Genomic DNA, 20698 nt, shown 5'->3' with positions numbered 1-20698 from the left:
AATTTTTTTTTGCAAAATTGCGAAAACCGCAAAACTGTTTTTTCGCTACTCCTCCCACATTTCTTGACCAATCAACACCAAACTTTGCACACGGCATCTTCAGACGCACACGCAAAGAAATGATAGACACCTTTTTGATCCGACCCTAGACGACGAAACGGTAGCGTTTTGAATATTTGTTTATTAGCTAAATTAGACGTGGAAAATTAAAAATCCAAAAAAATCCAAAATTAGACATCGGATCGAGTCCAAATTCTACACACATGTTGGTGCTAACCTTATTGACGTTCGATAAAAATTTCGGAAAATTTCGCCTTTAGGGGGCGCAATAAACGAGGAAATTGTATATCTTCTAATTGGCCAAAGGAATGTTCTTCAAACTCAAGGGAAACGATCAAGGGGCAAACCCGAGTCTATATAGAAAATATGGCCAAGAATTATTAATGTGGGCGGGAGTTATTTGGCAAAGGAAAATTGTCTTTGGAAAATGTCGCCACAGGGCGGCGCCAAAAAACGACGACATTGTCTATCTCCTATTTGGCCAATGTTCTGAAAACGCGTTTTAGGCTATAACTCCCACACCGAAGCTCCCACAGTCAAAACCTTTCTATCCACATGTTGTTCACGGTAGCGTTTTGAATACTTGCTTCGTGTTGTGCCGGCGAAACACACATTTCTTGTCGCGTTGTGCCGGCGAAATGCACACTTCTTGGACCCCTGCATAACTGCTTGCAGTTCTAGTTATTATTATTCCAGCACTCCTCCCTAGAAGTGATACTACAGCCCAAACCGTAAATGGTGCACACACGCCAATTGCATGACTAGATCCAGGTACGTGAGGTGACCGCAGACGACCAAACCTAGACCTGCCGGCCACTAGGTGGCGCTATACCAAGGAGAAACACGTTTGGGGCTATAACTCCCACACCGAACCTCCCACAGTCAAAAACTTGTACGCACATATGCACTGGAGTCTGCTGCATCTTTTGGCATAGGCCACGCCCATTTGCGTCTATAATTTTTTTTCGCAAAATCGCAAAAACCGCAAAACAGTTTTTTCCCTACTCCTCCCACATTTCTTGACCAATCGACACCAAACTTTGCACACGGCATCTTCAGACGCACACGCAAAGAATGCTTGAACACTTTTTTGATCCGACCCTCGACGACGAAACGGTAGCGTTTTGAACATTGGTTTATTAGCTACGTTTTACGCCGAAACGCAAAAATTCAAAAAATACCAAAATTAGACATCGGATCAAGCCCACATTTTAGACACATGTCGGTGTTACCCTTAATGGCGTTCAATAAAAAAAACGGTATTTTTCGCCATTAGGGGGCGCAATAAACGAGGAAATTGTATATCTTCTAATTGGCCAGAGGAATGTTCTTCAAACTATAAGGGAACCATCAAGGGGCAAACCCGAGTCTATATAGAAAATATGGCCAAGAATTATTAATGTGGGCGGGAGTTATTTGGCAAAGGAAAATTGTCTTTGGAAAATGTCGCCACAGGGCGGCGCCAAAAAACGACGACATTGTCTATCTCCTATTTGGCCAATGGAATGTTCTGAAAACGCGTTTTAGGCTATAACTCCCACACCGAAGCTCCCACAGTCAAAACCTTTATATCCACATGTTGTTCACGGTAGCGTTTTGAATACTTGCTTCGCGTTGTGCCGGCGAAATGCACATTTCTTGTCGCGTTGTGCCGGCGAAATGCACACTTCTTGGACCCCTGCATAACTGCTTGCAGTTCTAGTTAGGGGTCCAAGCCAACAGGTTGGATCCCTATTGTTTTTGTAGTGTTTATTATTAGGGGTCCAAGCCAACAGGTTGGATCCCTATTGTTTTTGTAGTGTTTATTATTATTAGGGGTCCAAGCCAACAGGTTGGATCCCTATTGTTTTTGTAGTGTTTATTATTATTATACTTACCTCCCTAAAAGTGTGCCCACAGCCCAAACCGTAAATGGTGCCGACACGCCAATTGCATGACTAGATCCAGATCCGTGGGGACTACGCAGACGACAAAATCCAGACATGCCGGCCACTAGGTGGCGCTATACCAAGGAATACGCGTTTGGGGCTATAACTCCCACACCGAACCTCCCACAGTCAAAAACTTGTACGCACATATGCACTGGAGTCTGCTGCATCTTTTGGCATAGGCCACGCCCATTTGCGTCTATAATTTTTTTTCGCAAAATCGCAAAAAACGCAAAACTGTTTTTTCCCTACTCCTCCCACATTTCTTGACCAATCGACACCAAACTTTGCACACGGCATCTTCAGACGCACACGCAAAGAATGCTTGAACACTTTTTTGATCCGACCCTCGACGACGAAACGGTAGCGTTTTGAACATTGGTTTATTAGCTACGTTTTACGCCGAAACGCAAAAATTCAAAAAATACCAAAATTAGACATCGAATCAAGCCCAAATTTTAGACACATGTCGGTGTTACCCTTAATGGCGTTCAATAAAAAAAACGGAATTTTTCGCCATTAGGGGGCGCAATAAACGAGGAAATTGTATATCTTCTAATTGGCCAGAGGAATGTTCTTCAAACTATAAGGGAACCATCAAGGGGCAAACCCGAGTCTATATAGAAAATATGGCCAAGAATTATTAATGTGGGCGGGAGTTATTTGGCAAAGGAAAATTGTCTTTGGAAAATGTCGCCACAGGGCGGCGCCAAAAAACGACGACATTGTCTATCTCCTATTTGGCCAATGGAATGTTCTGAAAACGAGTTTTAGGCTATAACTCCCACACCGAAGCTCCCACAGTCAAAACCTTTATATCCACAGGTTCAGGGTAGCGTTTTGAATACTTGCTTCGCGTTCTGCCGGCGAAACGCACATTTCTTGTCGCGTTGTGCCGGCGAAATGCACACTTCTTGGACCCCTGCATAACTGCTTGCAGTTCTAGTTATTATACTTACCTCCCTAAAAGTGTGCCCACAGCCCAAACCGTAAATGGTGCCGACACGCCAATTGCATGACTAGATCCAGATCCGTGGGGACTACGCAGACGACAAAATCCAGACATGCCGGCCACTAGGTGGCGCTATACCAAGGAATACGCGTTTGGGGCTATAACTCCCACACCGAACCTCCCACAGTCAAAAACTTGTACGCGCATATGCACTGGAGTCTGCTGCATCTTTTGGCATAGGCCACGCCCATTTGCGTCTATAATTTTTTTTCGCAAAATCGCGAAAACCGCAAAATTGTTTTTTCCCTACTCCTCCCACATTTCTTGTCCAATCGACACCAAACTTTGCACACGGCATCTTCAGACGCACACGCAAAGAAAGCTCGAACACTTTTTTGATCCGACCCTCGACGACGAAACGGTAGCGTTTTGAACATTGGTTTATTAGCTACGTTTTACGCCGAAACGCGAAAATTCTAAAAATACCAAAATTAGACATCGGATCAAGCCCAAATTTTAGACACATGTCGGTGTTACCCTTAATGGCGTTGAATAAAAAAAACTGAATTTTTCGCCATTAGGGGGCGCAATAAACGAGGAAATTGTATATCTTCTAATTGGCCAGAGGAATGTTCTTCAAACTATAAGGGAACCATCAAGGGGCAAACCCGAGTCTATATAGAAAATATGGCCAAGAATTATTAATGTGGGCGGGAATTATTTGGCAAAGGAAAATTGTCTTTGGAAAATGTCGCCACAGGGCGGCGCCAAAAAACGACGACATTGTCTATCTCCTATTTGGCCAATGGAATGTTCTGAAAACGAGTTTTAGGCTATAACTCCCACACCGAAGCTCCCACAGTCAAAACCTTTATATCCACAGGTTCAGGGTAGCGTTTTGAATACTTGCTTCGCGTTGTGCCGGCGAAATGCACATTTCTTGTCGCGTTGTGCCGGCGAAATGCACACTTCTTGGACCCCTGCATAACTGCTTGCAGTTCTAGTTAGGGGTCCAAGCCAACAGGTTGGATCCCTATTGTTTTTGTAGTGTTTATTATTATTATACTTACCTCCCTAAAAGTGTGCCCACAGCCCAAACCGTAAATGGTGCCGACACGCCAATTGCATGACTAGATCCAGATCCGTGGGGACTACGCAGACGACAAAATCCAGACATGCCGGCCACTAGGTGGCGCTATACCAAGGAATACGCATTTGGGGCTATAACTCCCACACCGAACCTCCCACAGTCAAAAACTTGTACGCACATATGCACTGGAGTCTGCTGCATCTTTTGGCATAGGCCACGCCCATTTGCGTCTATAATTTTTTTTCGCAAAATCGCAAAAACCGCAAAACTGTTTTTTCCCTACTCCTCCCACATTTCTTGACCAATCGACACCAAACTTTGCACACGGCATCTTCAGACGCACACGCAAAGAATGCTCGAACACTTTTTTGATCCGACCCTCGACGACGAAACGGTAGCGTTTTGAACATTGGTTTATTAGCTACGTTTTACGCCGAAACGCAAAAATTCAAAAAATACCAAAATTAGACATCGGATCAAGCCCAAATTTTAGACGCATGTCAGTGTTACCCTTAATGGCGTTGAATAAAAAAAACTGAATTTTTCGCCATTAGGGGGCGCAATAAACGAGGAAATTGTATATCTTCTAATTGGCCAGAGGAATGTTATTCAAACTATAAGGGAACCATCAAGGGGCAAACCCGAGTCTATATAGAAAATATGGGCAAGAATTATTAATGTGGGCGGGAGTTATTTGGCAAAGGAAAATTGTCTTTGGAAAATGTCGCCACAGGGCGGCGCCAAAAAACGACGACATTGTCTATCTCCTATTTGGCCAATGGAATGTTCTGAAAACGAGTTTTAGGCTATAACTCCCACACCGAAGCTCCCACAGTCAAAACCTTTATATCCACAGGTTCAGGGTAGCGATTTGAATACTTGCTTCGCGTTCTGCCGGCGAAACGCACATTTCTTGTCGCGTTGTGCCGGCGAAATGCACACTTCTTGGACCCCTGCATAACTGCTTGCAGTTCTAGTTATTATTATACTTACCTCCCTAAAAGTGTGCCCACAGCCCAAACCGTAAATGGTGCCGACACGCCAATTGCATGACTAGATCCAGATCCGTGGGGACTACGCAGACGACAAAATCCAGACATGCCGGCCACTAGGTGGCGCTATACCAAGGAATACGCGTTTGGGGCTATAACTCCCACACCGAACCTCCCACAGTCAAAAACTTGTACGCACATATGCACTGGAGTCTGCTGCATCTTTTGGCATAGGCCACGCCCATTTGCGTCTATAATTTTTTTTCGCAAAATCGCAAAAACCGCAAAACTGTTTTTTCCCTACTCCTCCCACATTTCTTGACCAATCGACACCAAACTTTGCACACGGCATCTTCAGACGCACACGCAAAGAATGCTCGAACACTTTTTTGATCCGACCCTCGACGACGAAACGGTAGCGTTTTGAACATTGGTTTATTAGCTACGTTTTACGCCGAAACGCAAAAATTCAAAAAATACCAAAATTAGACATCGGATCAAGCCCAAATTTTAGACGCATGTCAGTGTTACCCTTAATGGCGTTGAATAAAAAAAACTGAATTTTTCGCCATTAGGGGGCGCAATAAACGAGGAAATTGTATATCTTCTAATTGGCCAGAGGAATGTTATTCAAACTATAAGGGAACCATCAAGGGGCAAACCCGAGTCTATATAGAAAATATGGGCAAGAATTATTAATGTGGGCGGGAGTTATTTGGCAAAGGAAAATTGTCTTTGGAAAATGTCGCCACAGGGCGGCGCCAAAAAACGACGACATTGTCTATCTCCTATTTGGCCAATGGAATGTTCTGAAAACGAGTTTTAGGCTATAACTCCCACACCGAAGCTCCCACAGTCAAAACCTTTATATCCACAGGTTCAGGGTAGCGATTTGAATACTTGCTTCGCGTTCTGCCGGCGAAACGCACATTTCTTGTCGCGTTGTGCCGCGAAATGCACACTTCTTGGACCCCTGCATAACTGCTTGCAGTTCTAGTTATCTTTCTTTCTTGTCGGAAGCTTTCCGTCTCGATACACGTTACAGGACAGCGAAGTGACAACCCTCCGTCGCGAGTCGCGACTACCACCGGCAATGGCGCACGAGTCGCCCCCTTGTGTTTGTGTCATCGCAGTACAAGTGGTGCTGGGGGGGGGGGGGGGGGGGGGGGGGGGGGGGAACAAAATAAATCTAATGGCAGTAAATAAGAAATATATTATCTTGGTGGATCATTAACGTTTTGCGTGGAGCCGTAGGCCTACCCCACACGGTCGCTCAACGAAATCAACCCCCTTACCCGAGGGTCGAGAAAAGGGGGGGGGGGGTCAATTTCTCCCTAGTCTCTCCACAGCATCTCTCTCCACACAGTCCATGATAGCACCATGAACCATCCTCCACCCGCCTAAATTCTATAACGGTCATATTTGTTAATATTTTGAGGGGTTTATTTAAGATGTTATGGGATAGGCTACTGACCGCGCCTGGCGCCTTGGCGCCAATTTAATTTTAGACCACGCGGTTCTAATTTCTGACCAATCAAAGCATATGATTCCTGATTGATTCTTCGATCCCCCCTCATCTGTGAATCCAAGGTATGTAAAATGGCAAGGAAATGAAAAAAAAAAGCGAAGGCAAGAAAGGAGCAAAGAGAACGGGAGTTTATTTTAAAACGACTAAAACGAATTATTTCAATTTCGTAGCAGCACAAACATTCCACAACATAGCATTTGGAATAATTTAATGAGCTTCAACTATAGTTTGCACCTTGTCTGACCATCATCCGTCCGTTCAGCACACCAACGGTAACCACATGTTGTTGGTAAGATGTCCATCTCCATGCCAACTAAAACTACCTTCCCGTCAGCAGCTTTTAACTGCCGAGATCTATTAATAATAATAATAATAATAATACATTTCATTTAGAGGCGCCTTTCAAGACACCCAAGGTCACCATATTGACCATATTGTGAAGGTGACCATATTGACTGGCCTATATTCAGGGCTGGTATCCGCTTTTCACACACAGGCCACCTCAATCAGCCTCAATCTGACCAGTTGAAGACGGATAGAAATAGGTCTCTGTCGGTCGCCAGCTGTGATAAGACATAATATCAAAATATCTAATAAAGAATTTTAGAACTTAGGCCTAAAACATGATCAATACCTTCAAAAATAGTGCATTACGTTTTAGTTTTTTTTATCATTGTGTACACACACACGCACGCACACACAGACAGACCGGAGTGACATGTAAAACAAGTTTATTTAAAAGGTTATCATAGAATCTCAAACAAAATCCATTACTTGGATGGAAAGATGAAAGTCGACACATTTTCCCATTCGTTATATTCTTTCCATTCATGTTTGCCAATGAAAATGGAACACGAACAAGAAAATATTACCAAGTAGGTAAAAACATGAGCATAATTCCTACAGTTTGTAGGCTCATACCGTATATTTTCAATTAATTATTTATGGGGTATATTTTCTTATTATCTCACTTTTCATTTTAATTCCTTAAAGTCATTTGACAAATTCGTCATATTTGAAATCCTGGTAATGAAATGGTCAATTCTGATGATTTTCCAGAATTAAACACGACATACACTGCGTGTTTACTGTTAACCTTTATTTAGGACAGGTTTTTTCTCACATAGCCAGTGGTTCATATTCCCACAGAAGGTGCTTCTCAAGGCATTTATTTCCATCTCCTTTTGGTCCAAGTATGCGCAGGTCCTCATCCTGCGATTGCTTAACTCCGAAAAATGTTTTTCTTCGTCATCCCTAAACATGTAGGCAAATAAGGATTTTTAATTAAGCCATTATAATGCAGTGTTCTAGTGAAGTATACTTTGGGTTAGGTTTTACCCTATTTCCATCGCCGACCCATCTTCCCAAACAGTGTCCAATTCTCCAGCCCTTGATTGCAGCAGGCCGATCCAAAATCTATCTACTAAAAATCCAATCGTAAGGATCAGCTCCTGTCAAGACAGATGGACAATCGCTTTATGAGGAACACTTAACATCACAGAGTCCATTGTTACAGTGTAATTAAATAACATTTGTTACAACATGTAACAGCCCGCTTCCTCAATGTTATAATGTTATGGAACAGTCTGTAACTAACTACGCTATGTGGTTCGGGCTAGCCACCACTTACAGGCCGTTATGACGTAAGAAGTTCATACCGTTACATATGAAGTACATGTTCTTATGTTATGTGTGTCAGCATGTAAGTACATGCTGACACACACACACACACACACACACACACACACACACACACACACACACACACACACACACACACACACACACACACACACACACACACACACACACAACCTGCTCTTGCTGGCTGTTCACAGTCACCAGATGTGCTCCTCGAACCAGACAGTCTTGACGGGCCGAGTCCCAGGTGCCTTTACTGGAGGAGAGCAAGTAACAGCTGGACTGCTCTGAGGTCCATTCTGGTGGACAGCTTGGGATGCTTGGGTCTGGTCAGGAGTCAGACGGAGCAGAACGCAATTAGAGGCTACAGTTCTGAACGGAACTACACCTGTGTACTTTGAGTCACAATAGACCCACACAGGTGTCACTCATAAGGCCAATTAGGGGTCTGCTCCTTTTATGCACCAGGGGCGACGTAGAGTTGCGTTGATTTTTTTATTTGTATTTTCTTTTTTTGTAGTTTTAATAACAGCCCCTTGGTAAATGTAGTTACTAACTGTATGTTCAAAAGTGTTTCTGCTCAATCTAAAAGGTTTAACAAATCCTATCTCCTCCTCGACTGAATGTACATGCGCAGGCTTGATGCGCTCCACTTTACTACAGCGTTTCTACAGCTCGATGCGTTTTCGCAATGAGTCCGTCTTTGTGGAGATATTGCTGAAACGCGTAAAGGAAAACGGAAGGGGAAAAGATCGTTTTCGCCCGTGTGGATGGGGCCTAAATCACAGAACAGCTGCGATTCGTCATAGGTATGAGTTAGATAATCACAGCTGTGATTCAGCTCTTCAAACGCTATTTATTTAGTTACATTTTATTTCCCTGTTAAGCCTGCCACACACATAAAGATTTTATAAATCTCAACCGATTTTTTATCTGTGAGAGACCCCACACATTAACATTACATTAACAGTTTTGATCGTATTGTGTGTGGTGTCCTGCGATATTCCAAACACAGCACACCACACACATAAAGATTTGTCTTCAGACGCACTAGAATCTTGTCCCTCAAGCAAGAAATCTCGCGTGAACAAACGTGATCTGACGTAGTACTCTGACTGACCTGTGGGGGCAGTCACACCAAAAATAGTCATTGAACTAACTACAAGAAGAAGTGAAGAAGAGCGAGTGTAAACCGGTGTAAACTCATGGAGGACCAGCTGGATACCGACTGCATGATGGTGGTTTTGGGATTAATCCTAACTGAAAAATCCCTTAATTTTAACTGTCTTCGCCATATTGGTGGTATTCAGGGATATCGTAGCCATGGAGATAGCTCGTTATAATTCCGTGTTCAGTCAGCTCGCTCTTTATTGGTTAAATTCAATATTACGTCACGTTGGAGACTCCCGATTGTCGGCTTCCCCCCCACACAAGACGTTTGACACCATTATGTAAATAAAATACAAACAAAGTAACACTTCTGTAGAATAGTCAGTAATATAGGCCTATATTTTCAATATCATATATGCTACTTGACACTTTAGTCACGAAACTTTAAAACAACCTGTGGTCAATATTAATTGACCATTTTATAAAAGCGGAAATAACCATTATTTGAAAGCACTAACATAGGGGTGAGGGTTATGGTTAACGTTACCGTTAACCCTAACCATATTAAATCATTTATAAATAACATTAGTTATTTATTTGTATTTGAACGCTGTTCTGACGAATGATTACGCGACCATGAGTTAAATGTAAATTTGTTAGTTAGTTAATGCATTAAATAATGTCCAACAATGGTTATTTAACGTACCATTCAGGGCTGTACAGTGCGACAGCTTTGATCGCATTTGCTATTGAAATATATAACGTGCGAAGATAAATACAAGTCCACTCGCACCGGTGCGAAAGGGTGAGAAGGACCCGTGCCGAAAAAAAATACCTCTTTCTGTACGACTTTCAATGGCACTGCTAAGCGCGAGTGTGTGGGAGGCTGGGAGCATGATGGGAGCGATGCATGTAGGGAAATGTATTTTGAATTATAGGCTCGCCAGTTCCGCTGAACTACAAAAAAACTACATTTCCCGAACATTCACACGTTGAGGAAGAGGCTTTGTAACGGTCGCGGGAAATTCACTTTTTAAGCAAAACAGAAAAATGAAAAGGTATTTCTCTGTATTCGGAAGTTCTTCTTCATCAAATAAAGATGGAAACTTGGAAAAAAAATCCACGCATGGAAGAGATTGACTCGGCGACCACAAGCACGGAACCGGCACCTTCGGACGAAGCCGACTCCACCCATGACTCCGTCGCGGCCAAAGGGAAAACGTATAGGTTTAACCCCCAGTGGTTAAAAACGTTCAATTGGCTGGTCTACGACCAATCCAAGAAGTCTATATTGTCTAATTTGTAATAATTACTTAATTTTGTTGAATGTGTTCACCACTGCTGGCTGCTGATGTTTTAAAAGAGGCTCTCATAGTCACTTTACTATTTAATATGTTCATTGTCACTTTAACTGTTGTTAAATTTGTTCAAATTGTGTTACTTTCGTATATACACGTCCTATTCTGTTCACATAGTTATACCTGAATAATATTTATTTTTTGACTATAGTATGTGTGCTACCAAAATTATTTTTGTGCTACAGAATTTTTTTGCTTGCTAGCACCAGTGCTACCATTTTAAAAAGTAAGCGTACAGCCCTGCCATTATGTAAAGTGTTACACATACTGTGAAATATCTCAACTGTGCGTAATGTAAAAAATATTTTTTGCAATCAGACTTGTATTGCTCCCATAGGCCTAGATACAATTGCTGTATTATTTTGTACTCGTAATATTTGAATCTCTTTTGTTAAATGTAACCTACAATCCAGGATGTAATTTAATAAATTCAATTATTCATAAACATTACATCTTTTTGGACCTAATAAAACTCACCCAGTTTGGAAATGTGCAGTAGCAGCCTGTTTCTCTGCCGCTGGAGTTCCATTACCACATTTCTCTGGCGGGAGATCTGGTCCTTGAGTTCATCTCTTTCTCGGACCACCATGTTGTAGAAATCCTTATTTTGGATGTAGATCTCCACATCTGGGCGGCAGATCCGATCGCCCAGAGCCAGGCTGCAGTCTCTGAACTTGGCCTCTAGATTGTCGTGTGCTCTTTGTAGCATCTGCCTCTGACTTATCAAGTGAAATCTCATTGAAACCAAGTCTTTGACGGCCCAATCCGTAGTGGCGTTGGCAGCACAGTTACGGCCGAAGCTGAAAGCCTCGGCTGGGAAGGGAAGACACACATCCGGCCAGATGTTCCTCTTAGTTAGGCAGGTTCAACGCCAAAGAGATCTCAGCCTTGAACCTTGGCTTCTCATAATCCTAACCCTTTTTCTCTTATACAGTTTGATGAGAAAATGTGATATTACAGATGGATATAGGCCTACTTACAGGTTTTATGAAGGCGCAGTGAAATGTTGAGGGTGGCTTGTAGAACGCAGAGAAGACCCAAACTTACACCAACCACTCTGCAAACTCCCAATGCTGTTTGATAAACGTCATGCACATGCATCGACACATACATGAAAAGTACACATTTTGATGTGCCACATTTAAACATTTTGATCCTCAAACTATACCCCGCCCCCACTTCGACCAAAGAGTAAAGCAACATAATACCAAGAGACTCACTTTAAATTAAATAGTGACAAACAGGCCTATTATGAAATTAATGGTACAACCTGATAGTGCCTTTGAAAAAAAAAAACTTGTTTACCAGAAAAACAGCTCGATTTCTCAGTTTCCCTTGCATCTTCATCATTTGATGAAGAGGAAGGGGCGTTAATGTAGTCCGACTCAGTCTGCTGCATCGTTTCACACTGTTCAAGGTGTGTGTTTATCACAGAGATAGATAGAGGAATTCTTTCTCTGTTGGTGACTTATTTCTGGGTGGAGGATGTGGCACTTCCCTCTGCATCTGTGTCTGCATAGTTTGTCAATAACATGTTGAAATATTCCATCATCATCATGTCCCATGAGCAAATATATTGTTGTACTTTTTCTCTGACCACAGATATTTACAACGGGGGGTTTCAAGGCTCAATAGACTGATCTCATCCATATTTTTCTTAAATGCGTACATACAGTGACAAAGAAAAGAATGTGATTCTTTTGGAATTTCATTGTTTTCTGAATAAATTTGGGCTTTCAGTGTCAAGCCAGCTTGACACAGAATGTCAAGCTGCCACAATTTCGCAAAACCATAAAAACAGTGGTTACTACCGATATATTAAACATAGACTCCTGTTAGAATTGAACAGCAAAGACGGATGTTAAGTCAACAACAACAGAATTTATTACAGCAATTAAAAATTCCAAAAATACATGCGCAGCCAAAATGTACCGATCAAACGCCACGTCACAAGGCATACAATAAAATCTAATGATTCCATTACTCTTGAGTGGGAGGTCGCTTTCGAACTGCATCCTCTGTCTCCTTCTCATTTTAATTCTACCATTTTGGTTAATCTGTCCTCACATTGATGAATGACAGAAGACATACTGTACATGAATCACGCTGACAATAGCGGGGGTCTGAACATTTCTGCTGGCGTTTTTTGTTGCGATTGTTTGCCATAAAGCACTGTAGGCGCTTTTGTGAGCCTGTGATGAAGTTCACTATTTAAAGGACTGTGTGGACAGTCACGAACATCCCTTTTTTTATCCATAATTTATTTTTGAGATTATGATAACAGAATACAGTGCACCTCAAGTTAAATTGAAACATTCTGTGAAATAAGGTACTAACAAAGAGACAGTTGACTGCCGACCCCCATCCCCCCACCCCTTCCCTCCCTTACAGAGAAGTATCAATGAAATATGGTATAATGGGCTTTGATACAGGTATTAATGGTAGTGAATCGGCCATGCATGCCTTAACATATACAAAAAGATACGTATACAAGTCATGCATGCTCATTTGGTTACAAAGACACAAAATAAAATAACACTAACAGCACTAAAATGAAAAAAAATAATATCAGTAAAAAAACAAAATATAATAATAATAATAAAAGAAATATAAAAATAAATGTGCTGCAAACTACTGCCTATTGGGGGGGTGGTGTATAACTAGGTTGTCTAGACATCAGGGTCAATGTCTATGTGGAGAGATCTGACATGACCCAGGAAAGGTTGCCAGATTTTATGGAATTTGCGTTCTGAGAATCAAGTGTGTTTAATTTTCTCTAATCGTTCGAAATGAAGGGCATCCTTTATCCATTGAGAGTGAGTTGGGGGAAAAGGGTTTTTCCAATGCAACAGAATTGCACGCCTTGCCAGCATTGCGAGAAAGGCAACAAGCTCAGCAAAATAGGAGGGCAGTGAGAGGCCAATGGGACAGACACCAAACAGGGCGAGTAATGGTGAGGGTTGGATGTTGGCAGATGTGATGTCTGAGAGGGAGTCAAAGACGCAAGTCCAGAAAGGAGCATGGGTGGGGCAAGACCAGAACATGTGACTGAGATTGGCTGGTCGTTGCCGACATTTATCACATTTTGGATCAATGTCAGGGTAGATATGAGCAAGCTTACTTTTAGACCAGTGAACTCTGTGAACCACTTTGCACTGTAAAACCCCAAGACGAGCACAGATAGACGATGAGTTGACCCACCTCAGGGCATGCTCCCATGCGACTGGACCTATATCTTCCCCAAGCTCCGCAGACCAAGCATTGCGCAAAGCATCAGCGGTTGTCGTCTGACTTTTGAGAAGAGTATTGTACAGTATTGTAATGGTACCTTTGAGATTGGGGTTAACAACATCAAATATTGTATCAACAAGAGTGGGGGGACGGAGGGCAGGGAAGCCAGGAAAATGATTACGAACAAAATCTCTTGACTTGCAACTATCTAAAGAAATGAGTGGGCCTCAAATTGAAGGTCTGAGTTAGCTGGTCGAAGGAAGCAAATATGCCACTAATGTAAAGCAGTTTTATTGAATCAATCCCTAGGTCTTTCCAAATCAAAAATCCTTGTCAATAGCTGAAGGAGTGAACAGAGGGTTAGAATGTACTGGGGCCGAGACAGGTACCATCTGTAGCCCAAAGTGCCGCCCAAACGGATTCCAGATTTTAAGGCAGTTCTTCACTACAACACTACTGGTGTGCGTGGTTGGCGACGAAGTCGGGGGGAGGAACAACAGCAACATCAGAGAAGAGGGACCACATGAGGCTTCCTCAACCTGCAGCCATGATGGAGGTTGGCTGTTGGTGCTACACCAATACAATATTGTTCTAATGTTTGCAGCCCAATAGTAAAGCAAAAAGTTAGGGAGAGCTAGGCTGCCAAACTGTTTAGGTTTTTGTAGAATTTCATTTTTGATCCTAGGGGTGCTTTTGTTCCAAATAAATTGTGAGAGTGAGCTATCAAGAGAATGGGAAAGGTTTTAGGGAGGAAAATAGGTATACATTAGAAGAGATACAAGAACTTGGGCCCCCTGTTGAAGACCTCTGCCCTACATGAAGCAATCATCTGCTTGAATGGTACCACCCATACAGATTATGAACAACGCTATATCGATTGTCCCTCGATATGTGGTTACAGGCCAAGCAGGTGGGTTGCGTGAACTCGTTTTTAGTGGTCAGAAGATGCGGCGTGGCGGTGTAAAACCGCCTCCAAGCAAAGTACTTCATGTACTTATCGTCGTTCTTGTCCAACTCGAGCAGGTATTGGGCCATCGCCTTGGCATCGGGAAAGTCATTGACATGAATGAAAGAATCACCCGGCATGAACTCTTCATAATTGTCTCTAGGCATCCCCAAAACGATTGGCACAGTTCCCGAAGACAAGGGTCCGTTCATCTTCTCTGTTATGTAGTCTTTGTGGGCAGAGTTCTCAAAAGCCAAGTAAAACTTGCAACTCTGCATCATCGGGTAATAACGTTCCGCTGGCAGTGGCACAGAAAACCCAAGACCAAAGACATCCACTTTGATATGCTTGGTGAGCTCTTTGTAGTATGCTGTTCTGACCCTCGAACCAGCAGTCCACATGTTACTAACCATCCAGCACACCAGTCTGTCCTTCTTGGGCAAAACAAAGTGGTCATCTGGTTCATCCTTTATCACAACGTCATACCGCGCAATGATGTCAGCATCTCTTCTATAACTCAACGTCAGGTTGAATATATTATTTATTCCTGGGAGCTTGAGTGTGTTTGATGGCGACTCCACGTTGTACCAGATCCACTTCTGTCGTTGTGGGCGGGATTCTTGTGGCATGTGGGCCACACTGCGTATATTCTTCTGATAGAACATGACCGCGTCCGCCTGCTGGTATAAGGATCTGTTGTATGTCAGATCACAGCTTGAGATATTATAATATTTCTTGCAATCATTGAAGTCAAATTTGATATTCAAAGGTATGGCCCAGATTAACAGCAGGGGCTTCTTAGGAGTCTGTTCTCTCACTACACTGGTGTAGTGTGCAAATAGACGTCCGTCCGATGAGCAGTTGTGCACGGAGGGTTGAATGTAAAGAAAGTACACATAAGTGGTGCACCCCAGTATGAGAACAGCTGCCAAGACATTTCGTGACCACGTCATCTTTGTCCACCTTGGATTCTGCTAAGGAATCAAAGGAATGAATGAATTATAAATAAGAAAAAAAATATATATAGGTATTTTTGTTCATAATGTTTTCTGGTTGCCCGCAGAAGGCTGGCACCCTTTACTAAAAGTCTGGATGCAGACCATGATAAATACCAAACACATCAACAACTCACCTTTGAATGAGATTTTCCCTGCCAATGATGAATTAGATCGGCTAGTATTATTTCCGATCAGTGCTTGTCATTATACAGGTAGGAGGCAAATGACAACTGGTTTGGGCCAGGGTGTGTTTGGCTTTGTGTTGATGGTAATGTGCTGTATGCGGCCAGCAATACGTGCCCTTCCCCTTTGAGGGACACTCCCACAAAGTAGCCTATGTGGCTACAATACATGTCCGCAGGTATTGCTGCCCCTTACATTCCTTAAACTAACCGGGATAGGAGGCTCATCGCCACCAACACACGTGATCTTTAATCCAAATATGTGGATAGTTTTATTTGACGTTGTTTTTAACAATGGATTTGTAGTGAAATGACTTGTAAAGGTTATTGACCAATCAGCGTATCAATCAAATATTGAACCATGCTGTGGAATAACAACAATTCAGCAGAAAAAAAATAAAGAGGGGTTATATATAGCTGAATAGGTATTTGCAATTGCAGAGGTTTACTCGAGACAGCTTATTTGTTTAGACGTTTGCTGCCTCCAGCTGTCTGACAACAGGTTGGCCAACTCTAGAGCTGGACTGGTTTGAGGCTCAAACAAAAAAACTGGGGGCAGGCAACAAAAGGCTCAACTACAATGACCTTATTCTTTTGGGCAGCTTCATAGGGACGAAAAGGATGTGTGTTCTGAACTCCCTCACTCAAATGACAGAGTAGAGTGTTTAAATGTAACTTGTCAAACAAAAAATAATGCAAATTATATATTAACATATGTCTATTGGGTTGGTGCCGCTTTTATATGTAACATGGAAAAGAGGTGCTGTAGCTTTAAGGTAATGCTGTCTATCCAGTGCACCATCATTCGTCGTTCCTAACTTATTGTTGGCGGACACATGATCCAGGGAGGACTCGAAAATTATTTTGAGCTTCGATTCCATGTCTGTATAACACTTGTTCAGGTTATGGGAAAATGTTTTTCCTGAAAGAAGTATATCCCTGTCTGCAAAAAGAAAATGCCTCACTGTAAAATCCACAAACAGGATAAACTAGGCTATGAGGAGGTCAATCAGTAGCAACACACAAGTTTCAAACACAGGCTTTGGGAAACACTTTATCCCATACAATTAAAACAGAAATGCAAGTTTAAGCCGCGGTGACACATGCTGTTACTTTATGCAGTCCAATGGCTGAATGAACCTGATCTATTTCGCAAGCTATGAGTGGGGGTAACACGTTACCCGGGCCCCACTGGCCTACACTATCATAGGCTCGGGCCTTGTGCTCAAGCACATCCCCATGTTTGGCTGACATGGGATCACATTCTCTAGCCTCAAATGACAGAAGCGGACATTAAGCAAAACAATAGTTATGTTAACTAGGGCTGCAACTAACGATTATTTTAATAATAAATTAATCTGTCGATTCTTTTTTCGATTAATCGATAAATCGGATAAAAAAAGAAACATTGTAAATTGCCGCATCTTTATTCAAAAACTGAACAGTACTTCAAATTCACATTGCAGGCAGAAATGTAAAAACACCAGGTTATTGCTCCAACGTCCCGGAACTATTAAAAGTAATATTAAAGGCCCACTATGCAACTTTTTTAGCCAAAATTACATTAAGTATGCAGGTTGAGAGTTATGCTGATGGTTCTGCATCCATTTCTGGGTTGATTGGTGGGTGTGTCATTTACCCATGTCGCCTCTCCAGTGAAAAAGCGCATATGCAACTTGATCTGTTCGGACCGACACAATCCGGATGTGACGCAGCTGAAGTATCCCGAAAATGTAGTCAGATTGTAGTTTCGAAAATGCTTTACGGCACAGACACACACCCAAACATGGCACCGGCTAGATATAAACAGCCAGTTGCGAGGCAATTGTTGTCCGAGGTAGGAAACCCAAACGCCGCCGTGTTTGGGTGCATGATAGAGTTTAGATCGGGTTAGATTAAATAATCTCGGATATAAATAACGATCTCATCTCATCGTCATCCGTTTATCCGGGGTCGGGTCGCGGGGGGAGCAGCTCAAGCAGGGGGCTCCAGACTTCCCTTTCCCGGGCCACATTGACCAGCTCTGACGGGGGGATCCCGAGGCGTTCCCAGGCCAGTGTTGAGATATAATCTCTCCACCTAGTCCTGGGTCTTCCCCGAGGTCTCCTCCCCAATGGACGTGCCTGAAACACCTCCAAAGGGAGGCGCCCAGTAGGCATCCTTGCCAGATGCCCGAACCACCTCAGCTGACTCCTTTCTAAGTAAAGGAGCAGCGGCTCTAATCCGAGTTCCTCACGGATTACTGAGCTTCTCACCCTATCCCGAGACGCCAGCCACCCTTCTGAGAAAACTCATCTCGGCCGCTTTTACCCGCGATCTCGTCCTTTCGGTCATCACCCAACCCTCATGACCATAGGTGAGGATAGGAACGAAGATCGACCGGTAGATCGAGAGCTTTGCCTTGCGGCTCAGCTCTCTTTTCGTAACAACGGTGCGGTAAAGCGAACGCAATACCGCCCCCGCTGCTCTGATTCTCCGGCCAATCTCACGCTCCATAGTACCCTCACTCGCGAACAAGACCCCGAGGTACTTGAACTCCTTCACTTGGGCTAAGGACTCATAAATAACGATAATCGGGTTAAATAACTTCACATGGTGTGTCTGGTGTGTTTCCAGCATTCGTAGTGTTGATCAGCAGAGAAATAGTCCGCCAAGACGTTGAGGTTGCTTAGCAGCCAGAGACTCTGTCCATGCAAGTGAACGGAGCGTTCACTCTTCGTCATAACTATCAAACCAAACATCCTTCACATTCACCGAGCGAACATTCTGAAAGTAAAATGCACATTTCTCGCTAAAATGTTTATGTTTCCATAAACGCATTTAATGGCGTAACTATGTTACTATTTCCACCCAGAAAAAAGAAAGATGTCGGCCGTATGCTTCTGTGCAAGGGTCACTACTATGGTCACTACAGTAACGAATTGCTTTACGGCACAGACCCACAAACACGGAACCGGCTCGATATAAACACAAGTAACTAATGGATTGTTATATTCATCATAGATCAGCCGACTAAAAAGAGACAGAGAAACCCAATGTCGGAGGAACAGAAGAAGAGAAAAGGGAGACAGACCGACAGAGAGGCCAGACACGAGTAAACGTTGGGCAAGCTTTTCAGGAATAGCGTGAACTGAAAGAAAAAGAAGACTGCAAATCAGACGCCGACTCGGCCGTGTTGCTTTTGAAATTGAAAGTAGGCTACCCTTGGGTGAACTTTGTCTGCGTAATATTCTTGATTCTGATAGTCTCTGTACACATGTGTTTGCTCAACCATCTTTTTGAGCCCTTTGAAAATTGTTTTGTCGACCGTTTTGTTGTGAGCCCTGTTTGTTTCTAGCTTGCTTGGTTGCAACCATATAAACACCTTTGTTTCCATGGGTGTTTTGCTGTTCGTATGTCTCGTCCCCCAGATACAGACTGAATCCCCGAATCCAGGTTCTTGTTTATTTCGATTATTATGTTGGCCAAACCTCTTACACTGATTGTTCTGTTCAACCTAAGATAAAATAATTATAACCTAGGGTATAAATTCTCCCCGTCAACTATAAAAAATGATGGATTTATGTTTATTGCAATGCAAATACACCATTTTAAAAATGTATAACCTTGCCTACACTTTATGAACATCTATTTCGGACATGGCTCCGCGCATTCGCCGGCTTCTTTGAAAACAAATGCACATGGCTCGCGTAGAAGAGCATGGGGAAGGGACGTCAACGAGTTGTTACGACAGTGTTGTGAAATATCTACTACGAAGCTGTAGGGGGCGCTGTGTAGAGAAATGTGCGTGCCAAAACCAAGAAAACAGCCAAGAAATGCCCGAAGTTGCATAGTGGGCCTTTAAGTGAGAAAAAAACAAAACAAAAATGGGATAGCACAAAAAAAACATACAATGTATGTCTGATATACATTTATAAATATACAGTATATAAGGGATGTCCATGGTTAACCGATAAGATCTTTAACCGGAAGATAATAACGGTTAAAAAGAAATGAATCATCTTAGTTTCTCTCAGATGCCAAAATCTCTTCTTTTTTTTCTTTTCTTTTCTTTTTATCACATTAGAGGAAGAAGCAGGACACACACACACCACTACACATCAACGGGGAGACGGTGGAGAGAGTGTCCAGCTTCAAATTCTTGGGCGTACACATCTCAGAGAACTTATCATGGGAAATAAACACCACAGCAATAGTTAAGAAAGCACAGCAGCGGTTATACTTTCTCCGCACACTCAGGAAAGTCAATCTCTCACAACAGCACCTAAGGTCCTTCTATCGCTGCTCCATCGAGAGTGTGCTCACCTACGGAATCCTGTCGTGGTTTGGTAGCAGTTCTGCTGCAGACAGAAAGTCACTGCAGAGGATTATAAAAACCGCCCATAACATCATCAACCAACAGCTACCTACCATGGACACCATCTTCAACTCCCGATGCTTGCAGAAGACACACAACATTCTGAAAGACTCATACCACCATGCCAATTATCTGTTTGAACTGCTGCCCTCAGGGAAATGTTACAGGTCCATCAAAACACGCACCACAAGATTCATGAACAGTTTCTATCCCAAAGCAGTCACCATACTTAACTCTGACCTGAAAATAAGTCCACTAGTTCCGACAGTATTAATCAGTGACGTCCACATGTAATGCAATGCTCAGCACTTTACATATTTGTACT

The 20698-nt window shown here is 42.8% G+C and overlaps 2 protein-coding genes across 3 annotated transcripts; both read right to left on the bottom strand.

Annotated features, from left to right (window-relative positions):
- Positions 1–6738: 6738 nt before the first annotated feature.
- Positions 6739–12147, bottom strand: LOC115554343 (C-type lectin domain family 10 member A-like). Its single transcript, XM_030371026.1, has 7 exons — positions 11965–12147; positions 11640–11732; positions 11137–11472; positions 8366–8517; positions 7889–8001; positions 7674–7804; positions 6739–7113 (listed from the first exon to the last, which is right to left on the bottom strand). Exons 1-7 carry the CDS (start codon positions 12056–12058, stop codon positions 7037–7039), a joined length of 996 nt encoding a protein of 331 aa, XP_030226886.1. The 5' UTR covers positions 12059–12147; the 3' UTR covers positions 6739–7036.
- Positions 12148–13060: 913 nt separating this feature from the next.
- LOC115553321 (alpha-(1,3)-fucosyltransferase 9-like) lies at positions 13061–16144 on the bottom strand. 2 transcript variants are annotated; one of them, XM_030369458.1, is made up of 2 exons: positions 15969–16144; positions 13061–15807 (listed from the first exon to the last, which is right to left on the bottom strand). In XM_030369458.1, the coding sequence occupies exon 2, from the start codon at positions 15787–15789 to the stop codon at positions 14716–14718; it is 1074 nt and encodes a 357-aa protein (XP_030225318.1). In that variant the 5' UTR covers positions 15790–15807; positions 15969–16144; the 3' UTR covers positions 13061–14715. The 2 variants fall into 2 exon arrangements, with proteins under 2 accessions (XP_030225318.1, XP_030225317.1); XM_030369457.1 differs by having other exon boundaries at positions 13061–15810; positions 15969–16141.
- Positions 16145–20698: the final 4554 nt, after the last annotated feature.

This window comes from Gadus morhua, chromosome 11 (genome assembly GCF_902167405.1).
Source record: "Gadus morhua chromosome 11, gadMor3.0, whole genome shotgun sequence".
Classification (NCBI taxonomy): Eukaryota; Metazoa; Chordata; class Actinopteri; order Gadiformes; family Gadidae; genus Gadus; species Gadus morhua.
This window is presented reverse-complemented; position numbering and strand designations above follow the sequence as displayed.

Excerpts from the sequence above, each read along its gene's own strand:
- LOC115554343 (XM_030371026.1), bottom strand. The coding sequence starts at position 12,058 with ATGCAGCAGACTGAGTCGGACTACATTAACGCCCCTTCCTCTTCATCA. Across the intron at positions 7,805-7,888 it reads GGGTCGGCGATGGAAATAGG|GGATGACGAAGAAAAACATT; the intron begins GTAAAACCTAAC and ends CTACATGTTTAG. Across the intron at positions 7,114-7,673 it reads GAATATGAACCACTGGCTAT|CTGGCGACCGACAGAGACCT; the intron begins GTGAGAAAAAAC and ends GTCTTATCACAG.
- LOC115553321 (XM_030369458.1), bottom strand. The coding sequence starts at position 15,789 with ATGACGTGGTCACGAAATGTCTTGGCAGCTGTTCTCATACTGGGGTGC.